Source organism: Eurypyga helias, unplaced genomic scaffold (assembly GCF_000690775.1).
Source record: "Eurypyga helias isolate BGI_N326 unplaced genomic scaffold, ASM69077v1 scaffold27510, whole genome shotgun sequence".
Classification (NCBI taxonomy): Eukaryota; Metazoa; Chordata; class Aves; order Eurypygiformes; family Eurypygidae; genus Eurypyga; species Eurypyga helias.
Genome location: NW_010224807.1, coordinates 977 through 13035, shown reverse-complemented (window position 1 = coordinate 13035; position 12059 = coordinate 977). Strand labels below are relative to the sequence as shown.

The 12059-nt window shown below is 45.8% G+C and overlaps 1 protein-coding gene across 1 annotated transcript; it reads right to left on the bottom strand.

Annotated features, from left to right (window-relative positions):
• Positions 1–324: 324 nt before the first annotated feature.
• Positions 325–11389, bottom strand: PRPF18 (pre-mRNA processing factor 18; the record flags this gene model as incomplete). The annotated part of the gene is made up of 7 exons (XM_010146812.1): positions 325–445; positions 3676–3831; positions 5773–5844; positions 6325–6465; positions 7840–7908; positions 9583–9729; positions 11276–11389. Coding segments are annotated over 7 exons (780 nt in total), but the record flags the coding sequence as incomplete, so codon positions are not given.
• Between the last annotated feature and the right edge of the window lie 670 nt (positions 11390–12059).

Genomic DNA, 12059 nt, shown 5'->3' with positions numbered 1-12059 from the left:
GCTGAATCCCAGTTAAAGCTCCAAGGTTTGGGCACGAGGTCACTCATTTTCAGTCCATATGTTTCCCGGAACAACTGACTGAAATACATGCCAGGGTCATGCTCACTGTCCCCTGGTCACTGCCCTGGTGGCACCCCCTTCAAAAAAACCCCCCTCCAGCGTACACGGGATGTGTTCAGTGTAAAGCACGGATTTAAGGAGAAACCTAAAAGAAACGAGGCTGGTCCAAAGGAAGCTGTAGAAAATCCGCTGCTTCGTGCTTTCCTGCAAAGCCCACCCGCGGTTCCCGGGCACAAACCGCCTCTTCCATCCCCGCTGGGTCTCGGAGAGCAAACACGAGTCAGGCCTGGGACCCCGCAGAGGCTCACAAGGCGTTGTATTCCACACATTTCGATGGATCCGTCGGGAAGTGCTTCTGGCAGATGGTCATCAGCCTCTTCAGCCCCTAGGAGTTAACAACAGCAGGACAACGCTGTAACAACGCTGCAGCCGTCACGCACACTTCGCAGTCTACAGTGGTTTTCAGCTGGACAAGAATTCAGAACAAACAGCTGCTATTTCAGGGCTGTTTCTTTTTTTTTAAATTTGGTTGGTTTTCTGGTTTTTAAGCTTAACGAACCTTTCTGCCTGCACCGTGCCAAATTCTCCAGTATCAGAGGACTCTGCGGCACAGAGACCACAGATTCAGCCCCTCATGACAGGTTCCCAGAGAAGAACCCCAGTAACACCCTAACCCCTTTCCCACCGAGGGAAGGAACCAGCCTATCATAAGAAAAGACATTTAAAACAAACCCGAGTATTAAATCTGTAGAGCAAAAAGCAACTTCTGACACCAAAACAAGCCTCACAGCTACAAGAACCAAACAATTTCCCTAGAGAGGCGTCATCCCCACCCCGCACCTAACCGCAGAGGCAAACCAAAGGCGTAACGGGGAAAGGCAGAACGGCGCCTCTTCTCTCCAGTTCTCCCAAGACGTGGGTTGCCAAAGCCACGGTGAGAAAAACGCCGTCATTGTTTTCTTTCAAGTCACGCACAGAGGTCTAACGGGAGAAACAGAACTGCTCTGGAAGCGACGTCACTCAGCAGTGACGTGGTACTCTGAGAGGGCCGAGTCCTGTGCCCGTCGGCAGAGGCTCACAAGGGAAGATGGCTCCTCACTTCCAAGGGAAAATGATTCCGCAGAGGATGTTTCGGCCTTTTCAGTGCAGGCAAGCCCGGAAAACGCGGCCTGGCACCATCATCATGCAGCATTCCAGTACCTGAAGGGGCCAACAAGGAAGCTGGGGGGGACTTTTTGCAAGGGCCTGTAGTGACAGGACAAGGGGTAACGGGTTTAAATTGAAAGCGGGGAGGTTTAGATTAGATATCAGGAAGAAGTTCCTCCCAGAGAGGGTGGTGAGGCACTGGGACAGGTTGCCCAGAGAAGCTGTGGATGCCCCATCCCTGGAAGTGTTCAAGGCCAGGCTGATGAGGCTCGGAGCAAGCTGGTCTAGTGGAAGGTGTCCCTGCCCATGGCAGGGGGGTTGGATGATCTTTAAAGGCCCTTCCAACCCAAACCAGTCTGTGATTCTATGATCACTCCTTGTTCAGGATGTTACGACCCCAGCTCTGTTGTAAATCAGAAGCGCGTCAGCTACATGTACCTGCCGGGGGCACAAAGACTGGTTCCGTGCTCCAGCCCGAACCAGACCGGCCAAACAAGACCTGGTACTTAAAGCCAACACGGAGAACGTCCGTGTTCAAAGGCAACTTTGCCCTGGCGCTTCCTAAGTTGTGCGATTCAGAAGCACAGACACGAAATTCACAGTGGGAAGATGAGCGCGAAGATTTCCTTGACCAAGAGATGTAACTCCAGAAGCAGAGAAGGGACAAGCCAGGGAATTCACACAGGTCGCATCTTCCACAAGGCACGTTCCAAGAGATCAAGCAACCCTACAGCGCAGAGACCTTCCTGCAGAACGAGCGGCAAACGGACACCGGCGGCCAATCAGTCACCAAAACTGGAGAAGCAGAGTTATTGGCCATGCTGAGGCCCACAAAAACATTCCTTCCAAGTCCAAATCCCTTTTTTAACACGGACTGACAGTAAAATTACTCAGTTTAATGTGGGCTATTTCATCCATTACATATTTCCAGCAAGTGTTAGGCTAACGGGAGCCTGTCGCTGAAGATGCACAATCCACGTGCCAATTGGTTCCTCTGACATCACAATGGTATTTTCTCAGGTTGTGAGATTAAAAACAACAGGCGAAGAGAAACTAAAGGTTACACTTGTGGCCCCCGTTCAAAGAGACTCAAGACAGATGGGGAAGTTGCACGTTGCAGGCAGTCTGTTGGCAGAGCTGCAGAAGTTGAAAAGCAACGGGCCTCCTTTTGCCACAGCAGGAAGACACTTACGTAAAACTCCCCTGCCAGAAGCCCTGAGTTCTGTGACGCTGCTCTGGAGGGTTCAGAGTTAAGCCAGAAGGTCTGTAACTCAACGAGAAAGCCAACCGCATCTTGAGCTGTATCAGGGGAAGTGTGGCCAGCAGGTCGAGGGAGGGGATTCTGCCCCTCTACTCTGCTCTGGTGAGATCCCACCTGGAGTGCTGCGTCCAGCTGTGGAGCCCTCAAAATCAGAAGGATACAGACCAGTTGGAGCGAGTCCAGAGGAGGCCACGAAGATGCTCCGAGGGCTGGAGCACCTCTGCTATAGGGACAGGCTGAGAGAATTGGGCTTGTTCAGCCTGGAGAAGAGAAGGCTCCGGGGAGACCTTATAGCCCCTTCCAGTACCTGAAGGGGCTACAAGGAAGCTGGGGGGGACTTTTTGCAAGGGCCTGTAGTGACAGGACAAGGGGTAATGGGTTTAAATTGAAAGTGGGGAGGTTTAGATTAGATATCAGGAAGAAGTTCTTCCCGGAGAGGGTGGTGAGGCACTGGAACAGGTTGCCCAGAGAAGCTGTGGATGCCCCATCCCTGGAAGTGTTCAAGGCCAGGCTGGATGAGGCTTTGAGCAACCTGGTCTAGTGGAAGGTGTCCCTGCCCATGGCAGGGGGGGTGGGACTGGATGATCTTTGAGGGCCCTTCCAACGCAAACCAGTCTGTGATTCTATTCTATGATAAATTGCAACCAGCAAGAGGCAAATCCATTGAATAATACAAGGAGGAGACTTTTTTCCTCAGACCTGTCCACCCACTACACTAAAAGGTCAGAGAAGAAAAACACGATTAATTCCACAAGCAAAAAGTTCATGACATGAGTATGAATCAGTTCCTCCAGGACAGGAGGAAGTAAACCTGGAGCTGAGCCCACACTGTTAGAGAGACATGTTTGAAAACCGAATGCGCTGATCTAGGTGCAGCGTCAGCAGGGCTGCGTTTCACGGCATTAAATTCCACGCGTGACATTAAAACCATGAGGTGAGCAGTGGAGGAACTCGGGAGAATGTCATCACAGCTGCACTGGTGTTCAGATAGGATCACAATAGCTAAGGCCTAGAAAAACCTGTTACACACCCTTCCTAGCCCAGCACTGAAGAGCCTTCAAGGTCCAGGATGATCTATTAAATTAATGTTACGCCTGACCCAAACTGTCCGTTTCCAGGACCTTTTTACCACGGCACCTGAATCTAGTATTTCTCAACGATCCCGTAACTCACATAGCAGATTTGTTGTATTCCAAAGCTAACGTTACCTGTATGTATTTCCTCTGAGTTTCATCGTTGAGGACATGGGCTACATGCTTGGAGAAGATCTTTTCACGACCTGTTCGCGCGTGGATGCCGACCATAGTGACGCCAATAGGCCAGGGAGCATTTCCAATAGCCATCTGAAGGTAGGCATCGTTCGCCTGGAGAGACACAGTGCACGCACTCTTGAGCGTCAGGAAGCTGAGCATTTTGCACTGCCAGACGCAGTAACCACCCACAGGCTTTTCTGCTGGCATCACCTTTACAACCCTTTTGGGTTTGGCTGCGGACCAGGCCAGGGAGCCCAGGATAAAACTTGAAAGGGAGAAAGGATGAGATGTACAGAGCTTAAGAAAACCCATGATAACGGAGAAGCAGGAAGTGAGGGGGACAGACACATACGTGCAATTACACACACTGCTTCGAGAAGGACGTGGAGCAGGACATTCCTCCACTCTTAGCAATCAGCTACAAGACTCACTGATAGACAGTTCATTTATCATCTCCTGTTTAGAGAGCAGACAATAAGAAATAGCAATCATGGCCAGTGGGTGCGGTTTCTTCCCATTTGGTTCTGAGGAGGTGAATAATAAACAAGGCAGGGGGTTGCAGACAGGGCTGAGGGTAAACCTCTGGGACGTGACTTCATCTTCACCTACATGAGACAGAATCTGAACAGTCTTAGTCAAAATCCTACTTACTGCTTTAAATACAGTTTTGTGATGAAACAGTGTGTGAGCATGCAATTAAAAACCCTTCCAGGACTGTCACAACAGGGTTAATCACGGTTGAGGGGACAACTTGCATTCTGGCATTTACCTACTGTCACATGCTGATTCCAAAATTTACATCTTTCAAGCGTTTCATCTAACAAAGCAGTAAGAATTTGTGGCTGACAGCATTCACTAGGCTGCACGAAGCAAAAAAAGCACAGAGGACAGCAGCAGACAGACAGAGACAAGCGTCATAGGAAGCAAAATGGAAAAGGATATAGGTATCTTTAAAACCACAACACTCTTTAGCCTAATTAAAAAAAAATAACACCAAAATTTCCAAATGTGCACTCAACTCCTCCGAAATCAGTCTGTGATGTCTACATAAAGCCAAGCAGCTCCAGCAGGAGCACAGCTGACTGACCCACAATATACACCGCACTCCTGCACACTCGTTACTTTGAGAAGGCATTGGAAAGGGAATTTCAACATAATGATAACAACCGAAAGGACAAAAAAAGCCCCCAAACAAACCCCACTATCATATATCCCACACTTTCAGTTCTACTTTCAGTTTGGATTAAATTCGCCTTAGGCTGTCTAAAGGTTTTTTCAATAACAGAAGGAGGTTTGCTCGCTTACCCAACAAATTACCCCACAAGAATAATAAGAAGCCCTTGAAATTTAAAGGCAAAACACGGCTCAATTTCCTCTGTGCACACAAGCTGCTTAAGCAAAAGCTGTTGGTGTCTGAGTGCCACTTCTGAAGGCAGCTACAAACAAAACCTAACGCTGCCCTTGATCTGGCGTGCCAAATTGCTGCTGCCTCCTCCAGTCAGCAGACTCGGCCCAAGAACACTTTCCTTAACTCACCTCAGCCTCACCAGGCCAGCTCGTGTGAGCGTAGCCAAAGAAAGGGACACTGTCTCATGTTCAGTAACTCAGCTCACCTCAATTAATTCCCACTTCGTTCATCAACACCCTATTACTATTAATTAAATACCTTCATTTAACCTTACAACACCAGGTTACCCATACAGGGTTCCTCTGCAACTTACTATAGGATCACAGAACAGTTTGGGTTGGAAGGGACCTTAAAGATCATCCAGTTCCAACCCCCCTGAATATAACCAACTCAGGGAAAAATTCTATTTGTGCTTGCAAACCTCCACAGTTTCACCAGCCTCAAAGATCCTCTGACAGGCTGTGGATCAAACACTACCCAGAGCCTAACCTATAATAGCCATTTTTCATTTTGTTTGAATACATGTTATGTGTATTTCCAACTATGTATCTTCAGAATGCAAAAAAAGGGAAATCTCGATGTAATAAACTCTATCTATTAGAACCAGAGAGCCTGAACACGGTGGAAGATTTAAGCACACATACCTTCACATATTCTCTTTGCAACATGAATTTAATAATATCTGTTATTGATTCTTTGATGTCTGCAGGAAGAGTCTACAGAAGAAAAGGGGAAAGAAAAAAAAAAAGACATCTTTACTTCAGAGTAGCAGCTCAGGAAAATCCTCCTACTCAGCATTTACACGAAGTTTAGCACCTACCCTAGCTTGAGGACTTTAACAATGGAAAGCACGTTTGTTATTTAGATGAGGATCTGAAGCAACAGAGGTTAGGTGCTTACACCGAGTAGCTCGTGGCAAAGTGCAAATTACAATCCCATTTCTCCATCATGTTTGCAACCCAGTGAACAGGTGATACCTAAAGCAACACCTGGAAAAGCAGTGGGTAGGCAGAAGAATACAGCAGTCAAGGTATCAAGGTCAGAACTGGGAGTCACGGGCTCTAGACAGAGGAACTCTGACCAACTCACTCTTCTTCACTGAAGACAATGTTATTTTAGGGAATGCACCAACCAGTGGGTACCCTGAAAGCAGAAGTTAAAGTCTCACAGGGTAACGCCATGGAAAAGTAATTCACCCTTTTCCGAAGCTTTCTGAAGAGCGGCCTCAGGTACGATTCTGTCTGCTTTTGAGTGGCGCTGTTCAGCTTCCCCTGCACTCCCCGTTTCACGTAGTCTTCTCTGGCATTCAGCTCCTTAGCCCAAACTCCAAGAAGAAACTGCAGGAGGAACAAGCAAATTTATGTCACAGTGCCATCTAGTGACGGCCCCGGCAGAAGGGACGCGACCGGTGGGAACCGCCATGGCAACGAGAGGTTTGGGGAGAAATCTGAATGAAAAAGGCAAGAAGCCTCTTTCAGGGGGATAGGCGAGGAGGGATATGGACAACCCTTCTATTATAAAACCGTGTGGCTGAGGGTGGAGCACGCATTAAAAGACACACGATAAAACAGCAGTGCGGGTGTCAGTACCGGGGGGGGGGAAGGGGAGGCAGGGCACACGAAGAGAGCACAAATCTAAGTAGAATACTGATGTTTCTGGGTGACCTTGGCAAGAAGCCCAAGGAACAGTAGAGATAACGAAAATTCAACCTACTTCCACATGGAAAATAATTTTTGAGCCTCCTTTGACTGCTTGACCCCCACTATATTAAGATACCAACGCATCGGATAGGCACAACTGGAAGCTTCGACTCCCGCTGCGACTTCTGAGCATCGCAGCAGGTACACAGGCACCACCTGCCTCACACAAGAGGCAACGCAGGCTTCTGGCCGAGAAACACGTTTCTACCATCCACCTGAACCCGTTTCCTCAGCAAAGCCAGCTGACTTCCTTCAAAATGCTCCTATTTCACCTAACAGTAGCAGGTGCCATTTCTTTCCGGCTTGCACTGTTCCCGGGGATGGGACTCCTCAGAAGTCACAGCAGGACACAGCAGCAACTACATGCAACTGCCTCAATTATCACACAGAAATCAAACCCGTTTTTATTTTGCCTGGAAAAGTAGGACCAGATTTTGAAGAATGCTGCTCTCCCAACAGCTCCTTTCCAGGTCTAGCAGAAGTCACTACTGTGACTCGTAGGCCTACAGTCACTAGTCCTGGGCCTACAAGGAAGCTGGGGGGGGACTTTTTACAAGGGCCTGTAGTGACATGACAAGGGGTAACGGGTTTAAATTGACAGTGGGGAGGTTTAGATTAGATATCAGGAAGAAGTTCTTCCCGGAGAGGGTGGTGAGGCACTGGAACAGGTGGCCCAGAGAAGCTGTGGATGCCCCATCCCTGGAAGTGTCCAAGGCCAGGCTGGATGAGGCTTGGAGCAACCTGGTCTAGTGGAAGGTGTCCCTGTCCATGGCAGGGGGGTTGGAACTGGATGATCTTTAAGGTCCCTTCCAACCCCAACCAGTCTGTGATTCTATGACTAATCAAGGCTGTGGGGTGCCGAGGAGTTCAAAACCCCTCATCTTAAGCACAATGTGCAAGTTTTTCTCTCCAAGCAGCTGAAATCATCCTGTCTATTCACCAAATATACCTGCACGACAGTAAAAAAAGATAACACAGCTACAGACTAATTGATCAACCAGAGTTAATTACCTTCAAGAACTTCGTTATGATGTCCATATCATAGTGATCATCGCCCCGTCCTAAGGATTCTCCCAAAGCCTAGAACAGGAGAGTAAAGGCAATTATTTCCATACTGTCTAGGAAGTTTGCCACCACCACAGCAGAGCGCGATTCACGGCATCGTACGGGTAATAAACTCCACCAGCAACCCAAAACACTCGTCAGGACACAGAATGAAACAGCTATACACGCTGCTGAGATTCATTAATCTGTTAAAAACGTTTAAGTCAAAAAGCCAATATGATTATTTCTGAAAAGTTAATGCAACGGGAATTTTCCATTCATTAACTACTAAATTACTGGTGTAATTAGCAGCCAGCTCACAGTACGTTATTATGGGGAACTGTGGGTACACTGCATTTTTGAGATCCCTGAAGCCACCAATTAACCTAATTATTTTATTAAGCTATTTCAATTTTCTGATGTACTGGGGCTTTTTTACCATTTCATTTAATTGTAGCTGTGAAATTGAGGGAAGAAATCTACAAAAAAACCCACACCCAGCCCACCACCTAAAACCCAACAGTGTGCTCAGTACTCCAGCCTTCTGCCAAATCCTCACAACTGTACTAACAGCATTTTTTAGAAACACTTTCCAGTGAGTATAGTTGGGTGGATAATCTATCTCCATTGTCCTCTCATTTCCAAAGTGAGTTTTGGTTTAAGAAAACATTTCCTAGATTTAGAACCAAATTCAATGTGAGCCTTTACGCTCAAGGGAATGGGGTGAAAGTGACTGAAAATTAAAGACCGTGGTGTTTCCAAACTTTTCCAAAGATTACTTCCGTGGCTCAACCCAAGCCTGTCCTACTGTCCCAAAAAGGGGCTATTTTGAAAACTAACAGATCGCTAAGTGCAGTCCCTTTACAACAGGTATTTGTTCTGATACTACAGTTATTTCATACAAGAAGCCTGGTAACCTACCAAAAAAGGCAAGAACTACCTCCTCAGAATAGCATATTTGTTTGAGCTTTCACTAATAAATCAGATTATACTTAAACACACTTTGGTAAGGATGATATGAAGATTAACTACCGCAAAGAGTTGTGAAGATTAAGGGCAAAAGTCTTCAGCTCACATTAATGGGCTTTTCAGAACATTACCCCAAAATACCAGGCGCTGAACACATTTCGTGGCGCTCGTTCTCCGCTCACACAAATGGCGTGGGATTCCTTCCGAACTCAGGAGTCATTTGCACTGAAGTTTCTGGGACACATCGTCTCTCACTTCTCCTGTTTCCTGGAATCTGCTTACTTCTGACTTCCACCTCCTCCCTGGATGTTTTTGTACCAAACATTTTTTCTGTGTCTCTAGTTTTCAGAGTCTGTTTTTCACAGGGAAAATTCATCGGTACTAAGCTCATTACCCCTGCAAATACTCATTGGAAAGGCTTTAGAATTTATGACCAGGCAATGTACTTTTATTGAATTCTACTCCCAAACCCCCTGCAGAGGGAATCCTAACTGTATCACTTTCCTTGCAAGCAACTCCTGCCACCTTTTTGATGAGGTGTAAACACTTGAGTTTTCCCGTGCCTACCGCAGGCACCTAGAGTGCCACTCAAGGCTCAGAAACCTGAATTTCCTAAAAAAACATATTTAAGGATACTTCAGAGTGCCTAAATCAGGTGCCAAAACCAAGATAACTTTGTCTAAACAACCCCGAAGCATTCTCACAACAACACACTGCATCTAAAGTCTCCTCATTGCATACTTCGAGTTCTTCAATGGTAGTATTCTCCTCGTGGACTTTCAAGTCATTCTGTGAGTCATCGTCTCCTGCTTCTTGGCCGCCCACAATTTCGTTCAGATACTGCTGGTCAATCTTATCCAAAGCAGCCTTCAGGTCATTTCTCAGGCCCTGGAAAAGATAAGAAATGACTAATTTACAAAACCAACTCAAATAAATAGAAGCAGTTCAGTACTGTCACTGTCAGTATCCAACTTGGGTTTAAGAAAAGCCAAATTTTGTAAAAATGTGCGTAAGGGTTTAGCTTTGTTGCCTGAATTTAAACTGGACTGAAAGAACAGTTTCTGGATTGCCCTACAAGCCTTCACATCTGCCCTGAAAAAAGCTGTAAACAAGGTAAAAGTCTTTTAGCACTATCACAGAAAACACTGATGTCTTCCCCTTATTACCAATGATTTAACCTATATAAAACACTCCGCTATGTTGAAGTGTTTAAAACCCCCTACATAAAAAAGTACATATTTGATTTTATCATATCATTATTTTGATTAAAAAAGTACATATATGGTTTCAAACTGATGCTGTAGTTAAGAGCTGCTAAATAGAACAAGAAACCCGGGTTAGTCACAGTTCTTATCCTGAGATATAAAATAGAAAGCTCTGTAAAGGAGTATGACTTTTCTTACTCTAAGATAAATTCAGCCACTCCACTGGGAATACATATGCACAGTTACTTCCCCTCTTCCATCATCACATTTGGCTGTCTGGAGCGTTTCTATTAATCATCTAGTAGTCTAAAAATGTCTGAACCACAAACCGGTTATCCTGACTCTCCACCTTTTAAGGCACACACAGCAAGGGGAGTGACTGAAACATGTCACACAAAAATCCAGCACAAACCTATTTATGAGCTCACAATTTCCCAACACTCCTACAACTGTCCTCGATGTCTCTGCAAGGGAAGCTTTCATTAGCAGAACTAATTTTTTTAAACTTCTAGAGTTGATTATCCTTTTAAAAAGAAGACTTGGACAAGAAAACACTTTCCTTTTCTGGGTAGTCCCAGCAAAGACATTTCAAGCAATTCGGTTTGCCACAAATTAGGGAAGAAAATCCAAATCACCACTCTTAGCTGGGCTGCAAATTTGGTTAACAGTGAACACAAACCCCAACTGTGTCTTCTCACTTAACAGATCAATCCTTAAGACACAAGGAATAAATCAGTTAACTGTGATATATCTTTCAGTCATCTTTTTTAATTGATGGCTACTTTAAAGGGATGGGGGTCCCCTAACAAGTTATAGTCCTGGAATCAAGGGATTTGAAAAATTATTTACATACCAGGAAGACAGGATGCAGCCCTCCTCTCACTCACCTGTGCTTTCTCAGAAATGCAGTCACAAACACGGGCTATTTTAACAGTAAATGACTGCCTTCTCTGCTGGTTAAAAAGCAGGTAACAGCACAGGCTGGGGCCCTGTGAAGGCCCCTTTTCCACTGAAAAGGGCCCAGCGTCGAACGTCTAGCGTAAGGAATGGTAACTGTGTACAAAAGTATGACATTTAAAGTGCTTTCTCAGGCAACAAATGAGACTGAGCAGATATTTCTCTCTGCTCTGTACTCCTGAAAATTAAGTTACCGATTTTCTGTAACCTGTATAGCGTTCCTCATTGCTTATGCCACTACAGACCAGTAGCCAGCAGCTAGTCAGTCTTACCTTGTTCACTTCAGGAGTGAGAATTTCTATCTTCCTCAGCCGTTGAAACGCGTCATAATCCGTTTCCCCAAACAGTCTGATCGGCTCACCTCTCTCTCGTAACCTCCTGATAACCTGGAACAATCATAGCATTCCCTTACCCAAACTGGGAAAGGAAGCAAAATAAAATCCAGAATGACAGATTTATTTACTTTGCTTCGAATAACAAGCTGAGCTGGACTGGAGAGGAAATGGCAGTATTTTAGGCAGTAGAAAAAATGTTCCAGACACTTTACAATCTAAATACAAAATTCCCACAGCATTTCAGTGAAAGGTCATTCCAAATATTACCAATATAAATTTTGCATAAAACCCCGAGCTGCTTGGTATAGCCTAACTTCTTCCTGCTTTGACCCGTTTAAACAAATACACCAAAACCATCCCTCTAGCAGAGCTTAAAAACTGCTTTCAAAATCACAAAGGAAGTTGACAATGATCTCTCTCACCTACTTGTCTAGGGCAAACAAACTTACTCCCTAATGAGGCTGCGGGTCATCCCAGCACATCTGCAAGACTGATTCGCTGAATATTGTCATCCCTAGCATCCCTAACAAATATTAAGTCCCATAATCTGACAGTTCATAGAATCACAGAACGGTTTGGGTTGGAAGGGACCTTAAAGACCATCTAGTTCCAACCCCCCTGCCATGGGCAGGGACACCTTCCACTAGACCAGGTTGCTCAAAGCCTCATCCACCCTGGCCTTGAACACTTCCAGGGATGAGGCAAAAAAAAAGTTCCTTTA